We start from the raw sequence: 25,845 nt of genomic DNA on the forward strand, positions 1-25,845 counted from the left end.
TAATCTATTTTCCTTCTCTTATGAATTTTCATATTCTGTTTAGTTTAATGAAGTTATACAACATCTGTCCTTTTTTTTTTCTGGCTTAATTCACTCAACATGGTATCTTTAAGGTTAACCTACACTGTAGCAAGTACTAGAACTTCATTCCTTTTTGTGGCTGAATAATATTCTCTGTGTGTATATACCACATTTTGTTTATCCATTCATCTGTTGATGGACACTTGGGTTGCTTCCATCTTTTGACTGTTGTGAATAATACTGTTCTGAACATCAGTGCACAAATATCTGTTTGAGTCCCTGCTTTCAGTTCTTCCAGGTACGTTTCTAGAAGTGGGATTGCTGGGTCATGGTAATTCTTTATTTATTAATGACGTTTTAATTTGTCATTGCCTAACCTCAGCAGATGAAAGGCACTAGTATTGCCAATTTCATCACCCTTTGTTGCTGCATTCTCAAAATCATGGCAGAAATTACTGCTTTTTGTTGCTGTTGTTCTATATGATGTTATACTATATTAGTATTTCAAATTAAAAGCATACAAAGGGAGATACTAGTGTGAAATTATGACATTTTAATGAAATAGATTAATGTTGAGAATGAAAACATACCCATTTTAACATAACTTTCTTTGTCTTTATTTTAAAGAATTCAGAAGGAACTTGCAGAGATTACATTAGACCCTCCTCCCAACTGTAGGTAAGTACTTATGGATTTTTATTTACTTGTATCTTTTGCAGAAGGTATATTTGAACTGTTGGCCTCATGTGCCAATATTTGTTGGCAACTGTTGTTGAAGTCTGATTAATTGGTAAAAACATCATTGTGGTTTGTATTTAAATGATAGTGGACCACAGTAGTGGTTGTTGTCTCTGTTCAGAAATGGAATATTCAGCAACTGTGTTTGTAGTGCTAGAGTGGAGTTGCTAAAAATAGAGTAAGTCAATAACAATAAGATAATGGAATTACAGGGTAACAGATAGGTTTATCTTTTAGTAGAAGAGGAGGTGTTAGAGACTTAAATGATTTCTTTAATGATTGAATAATAGTGTGGGCAAAATATTTGCTCTTTGATAATTGTTGAATTGTTCCTTCTTGGAAATTGATATTTTAAAATATAGTAGAAAGTATTTCTTCATGGTTTACATGATTTCTTATGGTTGTCAGTTGTTAGTAAGAAGGGTGATTTGAGATCAATGATGTTAGATTTTAAACACTCCTTGATAACTACATGGTTTCAATTTTCTGGTCAGTGTTTACTTATAGGAAGTAAAAATACTTGCCTGGAAATGATTGATACATCAGTGCATAGAGGAATAGAAAAAAAAATAACTTTTACCTTATATTCTTTGGTCTGGTGCAATATTTAGAAGATGACTGTGGCTATTCTAAGGCATTTATTTGTGTTTTGATAGGAGGCCAGTGTTGGAACTGGGCCAACATGGAGTTTTTATAGTTTAAATTGATACTTTCGAGCATTGAAGGTGAGGGAGCAGGTTAAATGAAAATGTTTCCAGTGTTGAATGGAGGTAGAGTTTATTGTTTGTATGATTTTTGACTATACTAATCTTATCTTTATGTGAAAGCACAGATAGCAGCTACTGGTAATAAGGTGAAAATTCTGCAGATGACTATCTTGATAGTTGGCTAATTGAGAACTATTTTGGATAGGAAAAATTCTTAATAAGGCTTATTATATGTGTGGTGAGTCTAATATGGTTCTTTACACAAGAGTCATGTACAGTATATAAACACGCAATAATAATATTCAAAGAACAAACATTTCTTTGCTAGGTAAAACTGTTTAAGGGTAAATCTCTTTTCACACTTAAAATTATGTTACATCAAAGCCGTTTCAGCTGGCAGATCGCTGTTTAGGCTTTGGTGGCCAATTAATATAAGTGGATTGATTTGTGGAAAAACTCCAGTTTGAATTAAACATAAAACTCCTTGCTTCTTAAGTATGATGCGTTTTAATGGTCTGGATCTCTTTTTTTTAATTAACTGTATTTTATCACATTATTTTTGTAACTTTCTTACAAACAACTGAATTGGTAAATATGCGACATTAATTTATACAATTCTTTGCTTAAATTTAAACAACGGATTATTGGCAAAATAAACTAATGTTTAAAGTATTATGTAATTTTTAATTAAAAAAATAAAATTAATATTTTAATGACCTTGCTTAAGGCTCAGTCACACACATGTAATATTGTGTGATAGACCATTTACAACTTTGCTATCAGGTATTTTACTTTCTGATACATTAGATGGTCTAATTTAGTCTTGAATTATCACAGATAACAATTTAACTTTGATTAAACCAATATTGTAAGCATGTATGAGCACTGAAGAGACTGAGAAAAGGAATTACAAAATGGTTATTTAAATAAATGAAAATATTTAATCCATAGTTCTACTTAAAATAAAAAATCTGAAATCTACTTCCTTAGTTAAGGACACTGTTATCAGTTCATATGTAAGCTCTCTATAACTAAAGAAAATATACACAATAGTTTTTCATTTTTAACTATGGAAGTCACCCATGATAAGCCCTTTAGACAGTTTCAGGAAAGGTACCTACTTGGGTTAATTTGCTTATTTACGGGAATTTACAAGGAAATCCATTTGCAGTCTGAAGACTTCATAGCTGATAAATTTGCTTTAGAATCTTGGTCTACAGTGCAATGGCTTTGACTTATCTTTTTGATCCCCAGATAGCTGCTGGGATTGGGTCAGGCAGAGGTAAAGCTCATCTACCTTTGTGTGGTATTCCCCTTTGTTAAGCAAAAAATCTTCTGTGCTGCGGCTGATTGAAAAGTGATTATTTCAAATTCCTATGTGCTTGTGCTACTTAAGGTAGATGTTTTTCGTGCTTGTTAAGTGGATTACTGTGTTCTTTAGATTGTTTGGAGTAAAATATTTGCTTGTGGTTTATAGTAAATCTGCCTGTCTGAGAATGTGAGATAGTGAGAATGTGGTTTTATCATCTTCAAAAAAAGAAGTTAGAACATATTTTTAGTTTGGTTTTTTTTGGACACAAAGTTAACAATGCTTTTGTGGTTGATCTTTTTAAAGTTCTAAGCTGCCTTTATGTTTGGCCTGATGACTATAATGAATTAGTATATAGAAATATAGCAAATTAAAGCTATCTGCCTAATGAAAGGTATCCGAGTTCCTTACTTAATTAGTAAGGTATATCTAATTTCAGAACAGATCATTCCCTTAGTAGTCCCTTTGTGTGTTACCTCTCTCAACACACATACCTCTCAAAACCCTTTCTTTTGGTTTCTTGAATAGTTGTTAGTCTGCTGTCACAGATAAAGATTATGTGTGAGGGAACATCTGGGGTTTTACCTGTTTAGGCAATCAGAGTGTGGAGAAGGATTTCATCTATTAATTGTCAGAGGGATAGTTGGTTCACATTCCACTCAGAGTGTGGTTTATGCTTATTGTCTGGAAACTTAACAGGCCAATATAGCCCAGTCTTTCTGTGTGTATGTCAGGTTAGAGATCAGACCTCTGAATTTTGGTGCATCTCCTACGAGATGTCTACTTAAACAACTCTTGGAATCATATTAAAGGAGTTAGCATGTGTAAATGTTGTGCAAGTCTGTCATTTGAACATGTTGAAAATATAAAGTCTCCCCAAATCACGTCACTCAAAGTAGATAGATATATTTATGTAAAGCATTTTTAGAGGATATTACTTTACTATAGTATTGTTTAAAATTATTTTTAGGTTTTGAATAAACTTAAAAATTATTTTAAAAGAGCATCCACAAAATGTTTGATTTATTAGATTGAATTAGTTCTTGTCAGAAACATGTGCCTTTGTATTTTTCACTTTTAACTTTTTTGTTGTTTTTGAATGAAGTGAAAATACAGCAGTACAGTTTTATTTGTGAAGCTGGGTTAAATTCTTTACCTTTTTTTTTTTTTTTTTAATTCACGGTATAAAGAGTTCTTGTTTAAAACAGTCTAAAAGTTTCTGGTACATCCAAGGAAAAAAGTCTGTTCATAAACTCATAGGGTCTGTAGGGCCATAGGCTTAGAAAATTATACATGATTTTGATGGAATTTGGTATATACTTCAACTATTTCCTATAAATAGAATATTTTTTGCTTGCTTTTAGCTCTTATATTGGATAACACAATAGATCTGTGACATTTACAGGGCTACATTTTGAGGTTTCTGCAGAATCCATAAATGCTCTGATACTTTGGGCTAAGTTGAGGTGTTGGCTTGTTGGCTAGAATTGCTCACTGCCTGATCTTGGATGCTAACTTAGCTAGATGGAGTGATTCAAATTCATGCTATATCCTTACAGAACTCTAATAGGTAGAATTGCTGCCCCTTAAAACTGATTGTATGTTGTAACTCTCAGGACTCTTCACAGATTTTCAAAAGCCCGGAACTTAAGTCTATGAATGCGAATGGGTCACTTATATTTCTTTGGTGCGAGTGGAAAACTGGCAGCTAGTGGGCCAGAAAATCTCCACATTAAAAATAAGACTTTTGTCATCCAAAGGATAATTTGTTCCTCTGTCAGAGAAGCTGAATTCAAATTCTGTTATGATCTGATATTGCCCAAGTTTGAATTAGCTTTATGAGCATGGGAATGAAAGAGAATCCTTATTAATTTTTGAAAGTAGAGGTTAAGGTAAAATGATTCGTTTGATTTTGATTTTTTTAATCTAGTAATTAAACAAGTAAAAGAAGGATATAAGCCAAAAAAGTGGATGTAGTGCTGTTATAGTAGCAGTTTTCACTTTTCATTTGTATGTGTTTCAATGATTTGCTCATTGAACACTGGCTCTGCTGTACTTTTTTTTGGTAACAGTTTATTGAGATATAATTGACATGGTATATAATTCACCCATTCAAAGTGTAAAATTCAGTGCCTTTTTTTGTATATTCACAGAGTTGTATAACCTTCATTATCTGCAAAAGATACTCATGTTTTAGCAGCCATTCTCTCCTCATTTTCTCCCAACCCTCCCCCCCCATCCTCCCCAGTTTTAGGCAGCCATTAATTTACTTTCTGTCTCTATAGATTTGCCTATTCAGGACATTTCGTAAATATGGAATCATATAATATGTGCTCTTTTGTGACTGGCTTCTTTCACAGAGCATGTTTTTAAGATTTATCCATGTTGTAGCACGTATCAATATTTCATTCCTTTTTGTTGCCAGATAATATCCCACTGTATGAATGTGCCACATTCTGTTTATCCATTAGATAAGGGAATGAGTGCAAGCAGAAACATGAAGGGGGAGAATTAGTAATGTTAGAACAGTGAAGTCAATGGATAGGCCTCCTTTCCATGTGGAAGGCAAGATTTGTTAGAAGCTGACTGGGAAAGATTTTAAAACTACCAGCCATTTTAATTTGAGATTTAAATATTGAGTAAAAAAGAGAGGACTTGAAAGTTTGATAAAAAATTGTTTCATAGAAAGATTAATTTGATAATGTCTAATGTGGAGTGGAGGAGGAGGTAAGGGTGTGGAAGATATCAAGAGTTGGGGAATCTAGTAAGAAAATTGTTGCATGACTACAGGTTCTAGGTGATAAAGGACCTAGTCCAATGAGATTTGCCTATTCTAGAATGAGCAAGAGGAAGGAAAAAAAAAAGCAATAGTAATGGGAAGTGTTTTTGAACTGGCAGACCTTATTGATGGTTTGGTTTTGAGGGACAGAGTTGTTAGGGATGACTCTAAAGAGTGTGATCTTTGTAGTCTAGGAGAATGATGGTACTTTTGGCAGAAACTGAGGAGTTGTTTACTGCAGACTGATTTTATTAACTTAAAATATGCATAATTAGGAAGGCAAACAGATGAAAACTGATTTGTTTCTGTCTATGGCCACTACAAATCTTAACAATAATAATGCTTCACTCCTTACTTTGGCTTCCCTGACGCTCATAACCTTATTTCCTTCCCAACTTTAGTAATTATACAGATCTTAATTAACCACATTTTGTTTAGAAACCTTAACTCTGGTTTTATTTTCCTACCTTTATTTTCCTTCTTATATCGATATTTTCATTTGGCACTTTTATACTACATGAATCTTTATATGCCACCTCAGAGTCTTTTAAGAGCAATGCCAATTATTAGTAAATACACAGTATGAATAACTGAAAGTTGATGTGAATGTGTATTTCCTACTAGAATGCTGGTGTGCCTCTAATGAGAAGTCATTAACATGATAAAATTTAAATACACAGTGAGGGGCTATCTTATCCAGGTTCTGAATTATTCATATTCATTTCTCCTTTCTTTAGTAATGATGATTGTGGAATATTTTTTATTCACTTCTGTGAGTTCTTGACTCCATTATTGCAGTCTTGAGTGAGTAGTTTTGGACTTTACAATTACAGAAGTCTTAAAATAACATTAGAAAGGCACTAAATGGCTAAAATAGCTGAAGAATTGTTTGGTTAACACCTGTTCGTTGGATAGCCATATTCTCTGAATGAGAAAGCATGGTATTGCCTTATGTTAAGACTTTAAAGTTCATTTAAGTTCTTGTTTCTGTACCTTCTTTTATTGCTTTAAAGATGAGCTTCTTAATGAAGCCAAGAATTTATTTATGGTTTTCTTTCTGCCTTTGCCTTGAGGCCATCCTTTCACTTGACACAACCAGCCTAGAACCTAAGAGGGCTGGCTACCTGTTGTTTTAGTTGGGGAGCTTTATTTGTTAATGTTTGTTTTTATGTACCTTCAGTTTCAAATGTACCTCCACTTTCAAATGTACCTCATACCTTCACCTGCTCTCTGGAAAGACATATCTGAATAAAATCACCAAATCCTTGTTTTATTATTTCAAAATATTATTATATTTTTGTCTGCATTTAACTATAGATTTAAAAATGTTTATTTGCTAATAAAAAGAAATGTTGAATGATAAAGTGAGTTTAGTATCCATTGCTTATAGTCTTTTGATGTTTTCTGCTTTAAACAGTACACAAAGTGTCTAAAAAGAATATATTAAATGTTTGCACTGGGATTATATTTTATAATAGCAACAGAGCATTTTATCACTTACTTTACTTTGCCCACCTTTATAACTTGTTATTATTTCAGAGTTATACCTTAGCACTTTAGATAGAAAGTGCTGTATTCCTCTTTAACATGTAGTATTTTAATTCCCATAGCTCTTTTATCTTTTAACATGTCCTGAAAACTTGTATTCTTTTGAGCATCCAAAGCATTTCTTTGTAGTGATTATGTTCAGCAATCTAAATATTTTTGTCAAGCATTATTGCAAATGACAAGTAAAACTTTATTTTGTTAGTATATTGTATTTTGAGAACAATGCAGATTTTGATTTTTAAATTTATGTTGACAGAATTTGCCTTTTTTTATTTTTTTATTTTTTTAATATTCATTTTATTAAGATATATTCACATACCACACAGTCATACAAAACAAATCGTGCATTCAATTGTTCACAGTACCGTTACATAGTTGTACGTTCATCACCAAAATCAATCCCCAACGCCCTTATTACCACACACACAAAAATAGCCAGAATAATAATTAAAGTGAAAAACAGCAACTAAAGTAAAAAAGAACACTGGGCGCCCTTGTCTGTTTGTTTGTTTGTTTCCTTCCCCCACCTTTCCACTCATCCATCCACAAACTAGACAAAGGGGAGTGTGATCCCCATGGCCCCCCAATCCCACTGTCCCCCCTCATAAGCCACATTTTTATACAATTGTCTTCAAGATTCAGGGGTTCTGGGTTGTAGTTTGATAGTTTCAGGTATCTACCACCAGCTACCCCAATTCATTAGAACCTAAAAAGGGTTGTCTATATTGTGCATAAGACTGCCCACCAGAGTGACCTCTCGGCTCCTTTTGGAATCTCTCTGCCACTGAAGCTTATTTCATTTCCTTTCTTTTTTTTTTTTAATCTTCATTTTATTGAGATATATTCACATACCACGCAGTCATACAAAACGAATCATACTTTCGATTGTTCACAGTACCATTACATAGTGTACATTCATCACCTAAATCAATCCCTGACACCTTCATTAGCACACACACAAAAATAACAAGAATAATAATTAGAGTGAAAAAGAGCGATTGAAGTAAAAAAGAACACTGGGTACCTTTGTCTGTTTGTTTCCTTCCCCTATTTTTCTACTCATCCATCCATAAACTAGACAAAGTGGAGTGTGGTCCTTATGGCTTTCCCAATCCCATTGTCACCCCTCATAAGCTACATTTTTATACAACTGTCTTCGAGATTCATGGGTTCTGGGTTGTAGTTTGATAGTTTCAGGTATCCACCACCAGCTACCCCAATTCTTTAGAACCTAAAAAGGGTTGTCTAAACTGTGCGTAAGAGTGCCCAACAGAGTGACCTCTCGGCTCCTTTTGGAATCTCTCTGCTACTGAAGCTTATTTTATTTTCTTTCACATCCCCCTTTTGGTCAAGAAGATGTTCTCCGTCCCACGATGCCAGGTCTACATTCTTCCCCGGGAGTCATATTCCACGTTGCCAGGGAGATTCACTCCCCTGGGTGTCTGATCCCACGTAGTGAGGAGGGCAGTGATTTCACCTTTCAAGTTGGCTTAGCCAGAGAGAGAGGGCCACATCTGAGCAACAAAGAGGCATTCGGGAGGAGGCTCTTAGGCACAGTTATAGGGAGGCCTAGCGTCTCCTTTGCAGCAACAGTCTTCCCAAGGGCAAATCCCGTGGTAGAGGGCTCAATCCATCAAACCACCAGTCCCCTATGTCTGTGGACATGTTAGCAACCATCGAGGTAGGGCAGGCCAATACCCCTGCATTCTCCACCAGCTCCTCAGGGGGGCTCTGCATATTTTTTTATTTATTTTATTTATTTTTTTAACCCTTTTCTTTTCCTAAATCAACTGTATGAAAAATTAAAAAATAAAAAAAAAATTAAAAAAAACATACAATGAAAGAACATTTCAAAGAGACCATAACAAGGGAGTAAGAAAAAGACAACTAACCTAAGATAACTGCTTTACTTCCAACATGTTCCTACTCTAGCCCAAGAAAGTAACCTAATATAGCAACATTTCTGTGAACTTGTTCCTACTATACCCATCAGAAATTAACAGACCATAGTCATTCCTGGGCATTCCCAGAACATTAAATTTACCCACGATAGCTAATCTATTCTTCTTGGATTATTGTTCCCCCTTCCTTAATTGTTCTCTATCGCTAGTTTCCCTACATTCTGCATTATAAACCATTTGTTATACATTTTTCAAAGTTCACATTAGTGGTAGCATATAATATTTCTCTTTTTGTGCCTGGCTTATTTCGCTCAGCATTATGTCTTCAAGGTTCATCCATGTTGTCATATGTTTCATGACATCGTTCCTTCTTACTGCCGTGTAGTATTCCATCGTGTGTATATACCACATTTTCTTTATCCACTCATCTGTTGAAGGACATTTGGGTTGTTTCCATCTCTTGGCAATTGTGAATAATGCTGCTATGAACATTGGCATGCAGATACCTGTTTGTGTCACTGCTCTCCGATCTTCCAGGTATATACCGAGAAGTGCAATCACTGGATCGAAGGGTATCTCTATATCTTGTTTTCTAAGGAACTGCCAGACTGACTTCCAGAGTGGCTGAACCATTATACAGTCCCACCAACAATGAATAAGAGTTCCAATTTCTCCACATCCCCTCCAGCATTTGTAGTTTCCTGTTTGTTTAATGGCAGCCCTTCTAATCGGTGTTAGATGGTATCTCATTGTGGTCTTCATTTGCATCTCTCTAATAGCTAGTGAAGCTGAACATTTTTTCATGTGTTTCTTGGTCATTTGTATTTCCTCTTCAGAGAACTGTCTTTTCATATCTTTTGCCCATTTTATAATTGGGCTGTCTGTACTATCATTATTGAGTTGTAGGATTTCTTTATATATGCAAGATATCAGTCTTTTGTCAGCTACATGGTTTCCAAAAATTTTTTTCCCATTGAGTTGGCTGCCTCTTTACCTTTTTGAGAAATTCATTTGAGGTACAGAAACATCTAAGCTTGAGGAGTTCCCATTTATCTATTTTTTTCTTTTGTTGCTTGTGCTTTGAGTGTAAAGTCTAGGAAGTGTCCACCTAATGCAAGGTCTTGAAGATGTTTTCCTACATTATCCTCTGGGAGTTTTATGGTACTCTCTTTTATATTGAGATCTTTGGTCCATTTTGAGTTAATTTTTGTGTAGGGTGTGAGGTAGGGGTCCTCTTTCATTCTTTTGGATATGGATATCCAACTCTCCCAGCCCCATTTGTTGAAAAGACTATTATGACTCAGTTCAGTGACTTTGGGGGCCTTATCAAAGATCAGTCGGCCATAGATCTGAGGATCTATCTCCGAATTCTCAATTCGATTCCATTGATCTATATGTCTATCTTTGTGCCAGTAACATGCTGTTTTGACAACTGGCTTTATAATAACCTTCAAAGTCAGGGAGTGTAAGTCCTCCCACTTCGTTTTTCTTTTTTGGAGTGTCTTTAGCAATTTGAGGCATCTTCCCTTTCCAAATAAATTTGATAATAGCTTTTCCAAGTCTGCAAAGTAGGTTGTTAGAATTTTGATTGGGATTACATTGAATCTGTAGATGAGTTTGGGTAGAATTGACATCTTAATGACACTTAGCTTTCCTATCCATGAACATAGAATATTTTTCCATCTTTTAAGGTCCCCTTCTATTTCTGTTAGTAGAGTTATGTCATTGTCTTTGTATAGGTCTTTTACATCTTTGGTTAAGTTTATTCCTAGGTACTTGATTTTTTTAGTTGCTATTGAAAATGGTGTCTTTTACTTGAGTGTCTCTTCAGTTTGTTCATTTCTAGCATGAAGAAACATTACTGACTTATGTGCATTAATCTTGTATCCCGCTACTTTGCTAAATTTGTTTCTTAGCTCTAGTAGCTGTGTCATCGATTTCTCGGGGTTTTCCACATATAAGATCATATCATCTGCAAACAATGACAGTTTTACTTCTTCCTTTCCAATTTGGATGCCTTTTATTTCTTTGTCTTGCCGGATTGCCCTGGCTAGCACTTCCAGCACAGTGTTGAATAACAGTGGTGATAGCGGGCATCCTTGTCTTGTTCCTGATCTTAGGGGAAAGGCTTTCAGTCTCTCACCACTGAGTATTATGCTGGCTGTGGGTTTTTTATATATGCTCTTTATCATGTTGAGGAAGTTTCCTTCAATTCCTACCTTTTGAAGTGTTTTTATCAAAAAGGAATGTTGGATTTTGTCGAATGCTTTTTCAGCATCTATTGAGATGATCATTTGATTTTTCCCTTTTGATTTGTTAATGTGTTGTAATACATCAATTGATTTTCTTAAGTTGAACCATCCTTGCATGCCTGGAATGAACCCCACTTGGTCATGGTGTATGATTTTTTCACGTGTCTTTGGATTCGATTTGCAAGTATTTTGTTGAGGATTTTTGCATCTATATTCATTAGGGAGATTGGCCGGTAGTTTTCCTTTTTTGTAGCATCTTTTCCTGGTTTTGGTATCAGATTGATGTTAGCTTCATAAAATGAGTTAGGTAGTGTTCCATTTTCTTCAATGTTTTGAAAGAGTTTAAGTAAGATTGGTGTCAATTCTTTTTGGAAAGTTTGGTAGAATTCCTCTGTGAAGCCATCTGGACCTGGGCATTTATTTGTGGGAAGCTTTTTGATGACTGATTGGATCTCTTTGCTTGTGATTGGTTGGTTGCGGTCTTCTATTTCTTCTCTGGTCAGTCTAGGTTGTTCATATGTTTCCAGAAAATTGTCCATTTCCTCTACATTATCTAGTTTGTTGGCATACAGTTGTTCATAGTATCCTCTTATAATTTTTTAATTTCTTCGGGATCTGCAGTAATGTCACCTTTCTCATTCATTATTTTGTTTATATGGGTCTTCTCTCTTTTTGATTTTGTCAGTCTAGCTAGGGGCTTGTCAATCTTGTTGATCTTCTCAAAGAACCAACTTTTGGTGTTATTTATCCTCTCTATTGTTTTTTTGTTCCCTATGTCATTTATTTCAGCTTTAATCCTTGTTATTTCTTTTCTTCTACTTGGTTTAGGATTGGTTTACTGTTCATTTTCTAGCTTCTTCAGTTGATCCATTAGTTCTTTGATTTTGGCTCTTTCTTCCTTTTTAATATATGTGTTTAGTGCTATAAATTTCCCCCTGAGTACCGCTTTTGCTGCATCCCATAGGGTTCGGTATGTTGTGTTCTCATTTTCATTCGTCTCTATATATTTAGCAATTTCTCTTGCTATTTCTTCTTTAACCCACTGATTGTTTAGGAGTGTGTTGTTTAACCTCCAGGTATTTGTGAATTTTCTAAATCTCTGATGGTTATTGACTTCTATTTGTATTCCATTGTGGTCAGAGAATGTGCTTTGAATAATTTCAATCTTTTTAAATTTATTGAGCCTTGTTTTATGTCCCAGCATATGATCTATTCTGGAGAAAGTTCCGTGAGCACTAGAGAAGTATGTGTATCCTGGTGATTTGGGATGTAATGTTCTATATATGTCTGTTAAATATAATTCATTTATCCGATTGTTTAGATTTTCAATTTCCTTATTGGTCTTCTGTCTGGTTGATGTATCTATAGGAGAGAGTGATGTGTTGAAGTCTCCCACAAGTATTGTGGAAACATCAATTGCTTCCTTTAGTTTTGCCAGTGTTTCTCTCATGTATTTTGTGGCACCTTGATTGGGTGCATAAACATTTATGATTGTTGTTTCTTCTTGTTGAATTGCCCCTTTTATTAGTATGTAGTGGCCTTCTTTGTCTCTCAAAACATCCCTGCATTTAAAGTCTATTTTATCTGAGATTAATATTGCTAACACCTGCTTTCTTTTGGCCATAGCTTGCATGAAATATTTTTTCCATCCTTTCACTTTCAATTTCTTTGTTTCCCTGTGTCTAAGATGAGTCTCTTGTGTACAGCATATTGATGGTTCATTTTTTTTTGATCCATTCTGCCAATCTGTATCTTTTAATTGGTGAGTTTAATCCATTTGCATTCAGTGTTATAACTGTGAAGGCATTTCTTGAATCAGCCATCTTATCCTTTGGTTTATGTTTGTTGTATATATTTTTCTGTCTATTAATGTCCTTTAATGTACCCATACCGAATCTCTTGAGTACTGGACCTTTCTCCATGTCTCTCTCCCCTTTCTTTGTTTCTCTGTCTGTAGGGCTCCCTTTCGTATCTGAAGTAGGGCAGGTCTCTTGTTAGTAAATTCTCTCAGAATTTGTTTGTCTGTGAAAAATTTAAGCTCTCCCTCAAATTTCTAGGAGAGCTTTGCCAGATAAAGTATTCTTGGTTGGAAATTTTTCTCTCTCAGAATTTTAAATATATCGTGCCACTGCCTTCTTGCCTCCATGGTGGCTGCTGAGTAGTCACTACTTAGTCTTATGCTGTTTCCTTTGTATGTGGTGAATTGCTTTTCTCTTGCTGCTTTCAGAACTTGCTCCTTCTCTTCCGTATTTGATAGTGTGATCAGAATATGTCTTGGAGTGGGTTTATTTGGATTTATTCTATTTGGAGTTTGCTGGGCATTTATGATTTGTGTATTTATGGTGTTTAGGAGATTTGGGAAGTTTTCCCCAACAATTTCTTTGAATACTCTTCCTAGTCCTTTACCCTTTTCTTCCCCTTCTGGAACACCAATGAGTCTTATATTTCGACGTTTTATATTGTCTATCATATCCCTGAGGTCCACTTTGATTTTTTCGAATTTTTTCCCCATTCTTTCTTTTGTGCTTTCATTTTCCATTCTGTCATCTTCCAGGTCACTGATTCGTTGTTCAACTTCCTCTAGTCTTATACTATGAGTATCCAGAATCTTTTTAATTTGGTCAACAGTTTCTTTAATTTCCATAAGATCATCTATTTTTTTATTTAGTCTTGCAGTGTCTTCTTTATGCTCTTCTGCGGTCTTCTTGATGTCCTTTATATCCTGTTCCATGCTCTTCTTGCTGTCCTTTATATCCCGTGCCATGGTCTCATCGTTCATCTTTAGTTCTTTGATTAGTTGCTCTAGGTACTGTATCTCTTCTGATCTTTTGATTTGGGTGCTTGGGCTTGTTATCCATATCGTCTGGTTTTTTCATGTGGTTGAATATTTTCTGTTGTTTTTGACCTCTTGGCATTTGCTTAACTTGATAGGGTTCTTTTAGGATTTGTATACCAATTGAAATCCTTATCTCTAATTTGTGAGATCTGCAGCTTCGTGGATTACACTTTCTGTGACTAACCAGCAGGTGGCATCCAGGAGCCACCTGTTCCCCTCAAGCCAGTTCTCCCCCTCTTTGACTCTGTGGTAAGTGGGGAAGTAAGTCTTGTGGGGTCCAGTTGGTGTACCAAGCTTGCGTGTGTAGTTGGTGTTGCCTGCCCTGTATAAGGGGCATGCGTCTGGGCGGTCAGGGAGGGCGGCGGCTCTAACAATCAAATCTCCCTGGTGTTCTTGGAGTTTTAAATCTGCTGCAGTAGTCTAATCCTTCAGTTTAGTCCTGCCACAGTTTGTCTCTGCCACTGACCCACAAGTCCTTGTTATTGGCGTGTGGTGCCTGAGACTTGCGAGTGGGTCCCTCTTCCAGGCCTTTCACCCCTGGTCCTCTGTTGAGGGATGACTGTGCGATGTCACAGGTGAGTGCTGTCCCTGCAGGGCAGTTCTGAGCTGCGAGTCTGTGTAGGGAGGCTCCCAGTCTGCTGAAATGATGTCTGAATGAGGCTTGTTAATTCATGCTGGTCCACCTTCCCAACTCTGGGACAACCAGCTGAGGGTGCAGGAAAGGCTAATGTCCATGCCCAATTTTGTGGTGTATGCGTGTTATAGGAAGCACTTCTGTCACCCTTGGCTGTCTGGGGCAGCTCTGGGCTATGGGGCCGGCGACGGGCAGGAGTGTTTCCTGTCCACCAGGATGATGGCTGTGAGCGGACACCCCCCTTTTCTTGGGAAGTTGTGGTGTTTAGTGAATTTTCTCAGCCACTGGATTATTGCCTTTTGTCTCAGAGGTCTCTTAGTTCTGCTCTTGTCTTGACCTGCCCAAATTGCAAGTCTTTGAGGCTTTCTGTATTGGGCTTCTTAGAGTAATTGTTTCAGAAAAAGAAAAAAAGATTAAAAAAAAAAAAGAAAAAAAGAAAATAAATGGGCCTCCTGGCAGATCTAATGGGTTATTGAAATGCGAGGAGACAAAGCAATTAGGGCTATTAAGGAAAGATCCAGGGGGCAGAGAGATCAGTTTTTCTTCGGGATTTGCAAATGAGCCTCAGGGCCTGAGCTCTGCCCTTCCCCTTTCTATGTTCACCAGAACTCCAAAAAGCCTCCGCTTTTATTTTTGAGTTTTTCTTGCTGTTTTTTGCTATGCCTATCTCCTCTCTGCTGGGCTGGCTGCTCTCAGATTCTCTGGTGTCTGGTCTCAGTCTATCTGTGGTTGGAGTTTGGATCAGTAGAATGAGTTTCCGATAAGGGCTGCCACTGCAGTTCTCCCTTCTTCCTGGTGCTGACGGCTCCTCCCCCCATGGGACTGAGCCTGGCAGGGAGGGGCACGGGTCCCCTGGCCGCAAAAACTTACAGATTTCGCTGATCTCAGCAGTTCGACGTGTTCATGAGTGTTGAATGAAGTATGCCCAAAGTCAGATTGCTCTGTGGTGTCCAGTCCATGTAGTTCCTGGCTTTCTACCTACTTCCCTGGAGCAGTAACTAAAACATACACCTCACCAATCCGCCATCTTGCCCCGCCTCCTTATTCTGGATCATGATTTTTAATGTACATGTAGAACTCTCTAATAGAATGTCTGCATACTTCAGGGGCTTACTTTAAAGTTGTATCTAAATCCTTACTTGTGTAGAAGCAGCACATTATCTATAATATAAAATAGGTCTAAATGTATAATAGGTAGAGCCAAAAGATAAGATTCATTTTATTTTCTAGTACATAGCTGAATAGATTTCTCTCTTTACCCAAACCCTCACATATGTGGAAGATGAGACCTAGTATTAATTCAAAACAAGTAAGAGAGAGACAGTTCTCATACCGAAGTCAAAATTTCTACCTTGCACTTGCTGTTCCCTCCACCTGGAATCCAGCACCCCTGGCCCAACACCTCATTGCTGTCAGTGCTCTTGACACTTTTTATTAAACTGTTTTTTCTGTTTCACCTACCTGGGTGGGAGCTCTTTCTTTAATCTGTGTATTTCAATCTTATAGTTGAAATCTTAGCATTCAGTTGATGCTCAATATGCCTATAAATAAATAAATACAGTTAATTATAGAGGGGCCTAATATTTTGGTGTTTCCTGTGTTTGAGGCAGTGTGCAAAGTGCTTTATCTGCATTGTCTCATTTGATCTCTTGGCTATCCTTGAAGTAGATACTAGTTTTAGATAGTATTTTATAAATGGGAGAACAGGGAGGTTCAGTAATTTGCCAGAGGTTACAGAACAAGTAAGTGGCAGAAATAGGATTTCAGCCCTGGTGTGACTTCAGAGCCAAGGTGTTTTGAGACTGCTATGCTGTCTTGCCTTTGTGAGATAGACTTAGGTGAATCAATCTGTTCTCCTGTTCAGGAGAACTTTCTGCTATGATGGAAGTAATCATATCTGTGCTTATCCATATGTGACTGAGTACTTGAATTGTGGCTAGTCCAACTGAGTCACTAAATTTTAATTTTACTTGGTTTTAAGTAATTTAAATTTAAATAACTGTGTTTGGCTAGTCTTACCATATTGGACAGCATAGATGTAGAAAAATAAGAACTTCTCAAGGTTAAACTTATATTTAAATTTTGGGTAACAGTAAGTAGGTTAGTTCGACTTTGTTTGTTGGGGCTTGTGTTCCTACTTGTAGCTACGTATTTATTTGCCTCACTGATCTTTTCTTCTCCCCCAATCACTACTATATGCTAAGATTCTAGGTCAAGGACTCTTAAATATTTTTATATCTTAGAGTATCAAAGACAGTGCCTTACATGTGGGAGGCACTTATTAAAGTAAAAGATCCTTATAAATATTCACATTATAAGGTGTAAATGGTCTATTTATTTTTAATTTCTTACCAAATGAAAAGGATATTGTAAATCATTGCTTTTAGATAGTCTCATAGAATGTTGAAGCTGGAAAGCTTCAGAGGGAAAATGGGACTTCCCCCAAGGACATACAGTTTAATGGCAAAACCAGGACTAGCAGTCAGTCTTGGTAGTTCAGTGTGTTCCTTATTTCATTGATAGAGTGGACACATTTTATATACTTACAAAATTTAGATAACATTCATATGAACAAAAAAAATTTGGGAATTCTTTTCCATGATCATGAGGTACATTTGAAAGGAATTAGAGTTATTTTGCCTGAGGAAATTAAGGGTGCCACGATAGTTTGTTTAAATGTTTTCAGGACCCTAAAATGGAAGAGAAGGTAAATGTTTTCTTTATGATTTCAGGGAGCAGAACCAGCACTTTTGGGTTAAAATTAGAGGGAAACTATTTTCAATTTGATAGTAAGGTTTCATATTCAGTCAGAACTGTCCAGAGAAATAATGGGTGACTTTGGGAAGTAATGAGTACCCCATCTCTGGAGGAATTAAAAAAGAATCTGTTTGCTTATTTCAGCAGGGTTTTGGGTGTCAGATGGGTGGTAGTAATGGTATTTCCCAGCTAGTGGACCCTAGATCAATGAAGGATGTTTTTACCAGCTTTTGTCCCCCTTACTCATGGATTGTGTTCTAGTTTGCTAATGCTGCCGGAATGCAAAACACCAGAGATGGATTGGCTTTTGTAAAATGGGGCTTATTTGGTTACACAGTTACAGTCTTAAGGCCATAAAGTGTCCAAGGTAACACATCAGCAATCAGGTACCTTCACTGGAGGATGGGCAATGGTGTCCGGAAAACCTCTGTTAGCTGGGAAGGCATGTGGCTGGCATCTGCTCCAAAGTTCTGGTTTCATAATGGCTTTCTTACAGGACGTTTGTCTCTAGGCTGCGGTTCCTCAAGAATGTAACTCTTAGTTGCACTTGGGGTATTTGTCCTCTCTTAGCTTCTCCAGAGCAAAAGTCTGCTTTCAACAGCTGTCTTCAAATGGTCTCTCGTTTGCAGCTCCTGTGCTTTCTTCAAAGTGTCCCTCTTGGCTGTACCAGCTTGCTCCTTCTGTCTGATCTTATATAGTACTCCAGTAATTTAATTCAGACCCACCCTGAATGGGTGGGCCAACACCTCATGGAAATAATCCAATCAGAGTCATCACCCACAGTTGGGTGGGGCACAGAGAATTACAATCTAATTAACACTGATAGGTCCACCCACACAAGATTACATCAAAGATAATGGCATTTGGGGAGACATAGTACATTCAAACTGGCACAGATTGTGACTCATTTTTCCTCTGTTCTTTGCCCTCTTGGAGCCCATAATAGGTAATTTATATATTAACTGGCCTGATTATTTAAAGCAATCTGTTAACAGTTCCATATCTGAATTGATAAGTGGAGTTTTTATTTCCTTCTTTACTCTAAGTTTTAAATTCATAAGAAGAGGAAGATACATGAAGAATATGAGGAAATAACCTCACCTGTTATGGGGTTGAGGGATGTAAATTAGTATCCATCATTTTGATAGGTCCCAGATTATTATATATTTTTCCATTAACTCTGCTTCCTGACATAATCAAGAAATGAAAATGTTCCATTAATCAAATGTTAACATAAATTGAGCTCATTATCTAATGCAAATCTTTTGAGTATTCATTTGGCCATTATGTACACCTTCAAGTTTATTAAACTATGTAACAAACTGTTACAAACATGTCTCCCCTACCCCCTTTGGTTCTAGAAAAAATATTATATCCTTAGAAATTGAATAAACATTAATGAAAAAGATTCATGACTTATTTGGGACATAATTTTTTTTCTGACATAAATATTCCGAGAGTCAAGAATTCTTAGGATTAAAAGGTAAGAGAACTTTTGCAGGGAAGGCAAACTCGTATCTGGAATATGTGTCTATTCCATTTAGAGCAAAAAGCCAGTATCTAATAATCCCTGAAATGCCCGATCATTTCCTTTTCTTCAGTGCACAGTCACCCTGGTGAAAGGCGGTGGGTCCCTTTGGGGAAGGCTGGGAGGAAGATTAGCAGTATGAATTTTTGGCTTTGTAGCAGGGTCTTTGCCCAAGGGGATCCAGCCTTCCCTTCATTCAAGGGGTTCTGGATCTGTAAACTGTCTCTAATCTGGGAACTGATTGAGGAGCCATGACCGTTTTGTGATTATAATTAGACTTTTGTTCACTTGACCTGGAACTTTTCTGTTTATACAGATCAAGGAAGGAGTTAGTAAACTGCCTATCTATTTTTCTTTTAAGATCCTCATGATCTATTAGCCAATGCCTTAGGTCTCTGTGCTTCAGACTATTCTGATTACTGCTTTGACTGCTGTCCATTATGGTAGCCACCTTGCCTTTGGTGATTAAGTGTTGCTAATTGGCTTCTGCCAACCTAGGATCTGATCATCATGTATTTTAAGGATCCAAGTTCAGTGGCAGCAGTTCCCAAAGTAATATTTGACCTACAGAGAAGAGTAACCACAGAACTCTTCAAGGATAATCAAATTAATCTCACAAATTTATTCCTTACAATCCTCATGAAAGGTATGTCCTCTGGGCATTCCTGGGTTGGGTGAGCAGGTCTTACATGATAAATTCACTTTAACATTCCAGTCTCTCTAAGCCTTTGGTTCTCCCTGTCTGCATTATACCAGAGCGGTAGTGGCATTTTAACTTCAGGGAACTTAAGCCATCCATTCAAACAAACTGTTACAGTCCTTGCCTTGCGCTACAGCAATGAATCCAGAATCTCTGCTTAGTGGGTCCACATCTATAAATTCAGTTTGATTCAACTTTATATTCTTTCTCCCACTATCATACACCCTTAATATCCATTTCCACACATATTCCTTTAAGTTCTGTCTATATAAATTGGAAAAATCATGCAGTTCTTTTAGAGTATAGCACATCTCCTTATGGGTCTCACTTTGTACCTCATCTTTTGGGGTACAAAGTCTAATTAAAAGTCTGGAAGAAAAGAGGGGTGGCGTTGGAATGGATCATGAGAGGAATTAGCAGTCTTTTGCAAGCCAGCAAAGAGATTGCATTCCATTGCCAGTTTCTTCTGGTGTAGCTTGATTAACTCTTCAGACAGAGTGTGAGGGCTGTTTCCTTAGGGGAGGCAGTTACAGGTTTATCAGGCACAGCAATGTTAATCTTTTCAAGTGGAGGCTGGATGGCGTATTCCCCAGGGTTGATTAGAGGTCAGGAGACTAGTTCCTCAGGGAGGCTGAAGGTTGGGTGGCTGATTCCTCAGGGCACACCATTGCAGGTTATTTTGACAAAGAAAACTCAGCAGAATCTAGGGTTTCACTGTCCCCACCATCAATATTATCAGCCCATATGTCCCTATTCCAGTTTTCAGGATCCGTTTCCTTTCCATTTGACACTTTCACTTCAATAGCAGACATCCTGCAGTGTTGGGAATTCAATTTATGTTTTAATTCAGCCACTTGCACAGTGGAACTTGGGGTCTGGTGTTCAGAAATCTTAAATCTGCAGCTACACAAAATAAGAGTTTTCTTTCAGGGCATGCATAGACACTTTCATGTCCTTTATGTTGTGTTTAAGCTAGAAATTTGAAGCCTTAATTATCCAGCAGATTTAGGAACAGATAGCCAGTGCCATCATACTTCTTAACTCCACAAAACTCTGTTAAGGTATCAAATACACTCTCATCCAGAGCCTTAGCTCTTAAAAGTCTTTGAGTAGCAGTATTTAGCGGTGATATTTTTGCTTATCTCTATTGCCAATTCGTGCCATGGACTTTCAGTGCCATCTTGATCATTGGAGTAGAGTCATTAGTGCCTTTGAATCTAATCAGATTAGGGAACCAATTCCAAAAATTCCAGAACCAGCTCAGAGATCTTGTCCTTAAGATTCTGTTTCTCAAGAACCACTCTTGGTCTAAAATCTGTACTAGCCAGGATTCTTCAGGGAAACAGAGCTGACAGGATATATATTTACATACATATATATAAATATTATGAGATTTATTATAGGAATTGGCTCACATGAGTATGGGATGGGCAGGTCTGAATTCTGTAGGACAGGCTGAAAGCTGGGAACTACAGTGAAGGTTTTTGATAAATTCGCCAGGAAAAGTTGGATAGTTGAAGTAGAGATGGGAATTCTTCCTTTTGTTTACTGAAATCATCAGTTCCCCTTTTAAGGCCTTCAGCTGATTAGATGAGACTTCTCTCATTGTTGAAGGCAGTATCCTTAGTTGATTGTAGATGTAATCAGCCATAGATGCAGTCAACTTCTTGATGATTTAAATCTACAAAATATCCTGACAGTAACAGTCAGGCAGGTGCTCGCTTGACCAAACAACTGGACACCATAACCTAGCCAAGTTGACACTTGAAGTTCACATCACAAGAACTAAAGACTTTAAATATTACAAATGATATAGTACACTAATGAAGCCATCACTGTTCTTTATACATATGTGTGGAATGCCTGTTTCAATTATTATCTTACTTACTAAGAAAAAACTTATTTTAAACATTTATCAAAAGGTGACTGCCATGTTTGTAGTCAAGGCCTAATGCATCAGAGCAGAACGATTGGAGAAAGTGGTAAACTGGAAGAAGGTGACAAATTCTGTTATAAGTGCAGAAGGAAAATCCTTGCCTGATGCCAGAAGAAAGTTTCTGAAGTTACACAACTGCTCAGTGCTTTAAAAGATTGACATTTGGATGTGAGCCTGAAGTTTGTAGGCAAAGGGAGCCCAGTTTATGCAGTGTTTGGATTCCAAGTGTCCAGGCAGCGAGTATAGGGTTCTGCAGCATGGGGACCGGCACTAACCTGAGCCTGCAGGGAAAGGGTGAAATGATCTAGAATCTGGAGAAGTTGAGCAGTAGGAGACTGGGAGTCAGGCCCCCTTGACTGATGTGGGACAGGAGTAGTGTCTCTCAGTTTTTTCTGAGTTAGTTATCATATTCTGCAGCTTATAAGGTAAAGGATTTGCTTTCTTATCCAAGCCCTTGTGCATCACTTCAGAAAATGCATTGCAACAGCCTGGCTCATGAATCATATTAAATACCATTATGGTTCTACTACTTTGCAAACAACTGGAATTTGAGGGTGGGGGAGAGGGACAGATAGTTTGCCTTTTAAGAGGAAGCAAACAAAGGAGTTAAATTTATTATCCTTCTGCATTGTTTTCAAGTCCTTAGAAATTTTCAGAGTTCATATAATATTTTGTCCTTTAGACTGTTAATACATTGGGACAAAACCTTGTGCATTTTGCTCTAAATTTGAGTTTGGTTATAAGGCACTAGTGGGACTATCCAAATGGCTTGAACTATCTCCGTGTTACTTTAGTTATTGTAGTACCAGAAGAACTTCATTGTAAGTTAGCTTTGTTTAAAAGGTAAAATGGACCTCAAAGACAACATTAGAAGGAGCCTCCACTACTTAGGTGGTTAGACTTGTTCTGTTGTTGATTATCTGCATTGATGGAAAAGGACAGGGAAATTAATAACTCATGCAGTATAAGGTGAAAATATGTCATTTAAAACCACGGAATATGAATCACAGATGATATTCTGCATGTATTATAATGGGCAGAGTGTTTTAAATACTAAATTCAGGGTTTAAATAGATTATCAAATATGTAAATATAGGTATCAGAGAATACTTAATAAATATGTATCACAATTATTCTTTGGTAGTTGTCTGAAATTTTCTTTCTCCTTCCTCAAATTATGTATGGGTCAAATGTGTCCAGCTTTCAAGAGGGGAAAAGCTGTTTAACATTTCTTTCGAGTCTTGAGCTCACCATGGGTGTGGTTTAATGGATTGGTTGGTGATAGAAACTCTGTTCAGGGAATAGAGTTGCATGTGGTTTCTGATGTCATCATTCTCCATGCTTGAAATACCCTTTCATTCCTCTGCTTTGCCATCATTTTAAGAAGTAAACTGTTTTTAGTGGGGCATGACCAAATTGATTGTAGCTTTGTAATCAGCAAGTTGGAGACTTCTGACTAGATTTTGGAGGTGGTGAATTTTAGTTGAGCAGATTTTCAGTCTTCTATGTGGAAGGTAGTCTGACATGTGCATGTAAATGCATCTAGTGACCTTTATCTCCTCTGTGATCAGTTCCAGATAGCTGGGAAGTACTGAATTATCTACAAAGTAGACTGTTTATTTTAGTAAGCATATTATTCTAGCTAAGAGATTAGGCAGTTTTAGATTGATATTTATGTGCTTACAATGTTAACTTTATAAATTAGACATAGGGGCTGTTGGGATTGAAGCCCAGTAGTCTGCTGGAGGCTTGGGAAGGATTGATCCCTGGGGATTTAGGGTAAATGTGTCTTTCTAGGTGCTTGTTATTGAGTTAGGGTAAGATGGAGCAGCAATGCATTTTGCCACATTGTTAAGAGGTGAGAATTTGTCACAGGGTCAAGAATAGTCTTCATGTCTGACCAAGCAGCTGTTCAGAGATTAATAGGGATTAATAGCCCATGTGTATGCTCAGAATAGTACTGGGGCATGGAAAACAGCAAAGTAAAATTACATTCTTGAATAAGAATGTGTAAGGTGCTGTTCAGAAAATAACTACTGCTTGGTTAAGTGAATAATAAGATAAGTTGAGTAAGAGATACTTTGAGATTATTTTTCATTTAGCAGTAAACAAATATTTTCTGAGTGTCTATTATGTAATCAGCATTGTGCTGGATACTGGGGGATGCAGTGAGGAACAAGCTAAATGGAATCTCCATCCCTTGTGGGGCTTATGTTTCATCTGTGAAGACAGACTGGGAACTGTTGAAAAAAAAAAAAGAACGGAAAGAAAAAAACAAAAAAACCAACACCTTGGGAAGGAGAGGAAGATGTAAGCAGACATCATAATTGCTACAAAGGAAACAAACAAGCAATGAGTTTTAGAGTGGGGATCTACTTTTAGGTAGGGAGGGTTGGGAAGACTTTTCAAAGGAGGTGACATTTAAACTGAGAACTAAATGAAGAAAAGGTACTAACTACGTGAGGCATTGAGGACCATGAGCATAGCAAGCTGCATGTGCTGAGGCTCTAAAACAGAAATGTGCTTCTGGTGTTCAGGGAGCTGGAAGAGGTCTGGTGTGGCTGGGTTGAAGGGGAGTGTGGGGTGGGCAGGGGAAGGCCATGGCACAAAATAAGGTTTCAAAACGAGATTGGGGCCAAATTAAGCAGAGTTTGACTTGTATGAAGATTGCTCTGGATGCTGGACTAGAGGAGCTCCAAATAGTCATCCAAGGGAGAGGATGATATTCTGGGTCAGGGTGGTGGCAGTGGAGACATAGAGAGGAGGGTAATTTGAGGTATATTTTTTGAAGGCGGATTAACAGGACTTGCTGATGGATACTTGGTGGAGTTGGGGGACTTGTTAAAAAAAAAAAGGAAGAAATCAGGGTTCGTGTTTCTATCTGTTGGGGAATGGTGGTAACTTACAAGATGGGGAAGATTGGTGGAGGGGAATGGTTTGGAGGATTAAGAGTTCTGTTTTGGAAAAGTTAATTGTGAAATGTCTGTGAGACATCTAAATGGAAATTTGGCAGTCAGTTGAATATAAGATTGGAGTTCAGTGGAGAGCTAGAAATACCAATTTGAAGTTGTCATCATAAAAATATTTAAATCCACAGGAAACTGATGAATTGATATGTGGAAAGAATATAGAAGAAATGAGGCACCCAAGAGCAAGCTCTCTGACTATAGCATTTAGAGGTGGGTGAAGGAGAAGGAGCCAGCAAAGGAGACAGAAGGAGGAGTTCGCCATCCCAGGGAGTAGGAGGAAAACCAGGAGAGAAGTTTCCATCAGAGTGAATGCATACTGTTCTTGAGTTGGGTCTAAAATTGATCATGAATAAAATTTTCAAGTGAATAAAAAGTGGAATAAGATTGTTAATTACCTACTTTCCTCAACAGGAAAGTAATAAGTGAATAAAGATTATCAAGTTTTATTGAGATTGCAAGAGTAATTTCTTTTGTAATTTTCTAAGATTATCCATATTATCTGTTCAACTAGACTCTATAATTGGGCTCAGGAGGGAAGGCCTTCCCCTTGGGAAGTAGGTTCTGCTTATCTGAATGTTGCCCCATCAGGCTCAGGGACCAGCTTAATTAGGAACGCTTTTAAGGATTCATAGGTCCTTTTTTTTCTATGGACTGAACAAAGTTGGTTGTGCTTGTGTCAGTATTTGTTGTCTTTCTCTTAATCCACTCTTTTTCTCAGTGAAGAAGTTGCTGGTAGCTTGGTCAATTTACTTAAGTCTAGCTCCCATCTCTTGGAATGCACAATTAAATATGGTCAGCATATACTCTTCACCATTTCTTTGGTAAAGAGAAAGCTGTCAGGAATGCTACCTCTGGAGAACAGCAAAAGCTACGCTGAAAGCTAGGATTGGGTTAAGTGTACTCTCAGAGAAACATTTTTTGTGGATGTATGGACTGCCTGTCTCTGTCATTGCTTCTGCCTGTGTCCTGTGTCTGTAGAAGCCAGAGAGGAGTAGCAGAGAGAAGTCTTTCTGTATACATATACACAGGATTGACCTTTTCAACATTTTTTCTATTTGGATATAAAGGCCTAGCTCAAATTTCACCTCCCTTCTATAATTTTCTCCAGTCAGAATGTCCCCTTATGCTCTCAGGGCACCCACAGCAACTGTGACTTTGCGTTAGAGAGGCAGTATTACACAGTGGTTTCTTGTCGAGAGGACTTCCTGGGTTACGTAAAACTGCATGGTC

General features: G+C 37.3%; 1 protein-coding gene across 2 annotated transcripts in view; it reads left to right on the plus strand.

Annotated features, from left to right (window-relative positions):
* The window catches only part of UBE2E2 (ubiquitin conjugating enzyme E2 E2), a 489,981-nt gene that overhangs the window by 19,570 nt on the left and 444,566 nt on the right, over nucleotides 1–25,845 (plus strand). For both annotated transcript variants that reach the window (XM_037845691.1, XM_037845699.1), the window contains exon 3: nucleotides 649–699. In XM_037845691.1, coding sequence (XP_037701619.1) covers nucleotides 649–699 — 51 coding nt within the window. The remainder of the gene's footprint in view (nucleotides 1–648; nucleotides 700–25,845) is intronic.

The sequence above is a fragment of the Choloepus didactylus genome, chromosome 1 (genome assembly GCF_015220235.1).
Source record: "Choloepus didactylus isolate mChoDid1 chromosome 1, mChoDid1.pri, whole genome shotgun sequence".
Taxonomy (NCBI): Eukaryota; Metazoa; Chordata; class Mammalia; order Pilosa; family Megalonychidae; genus Choloepus; species Choloepus didactylus.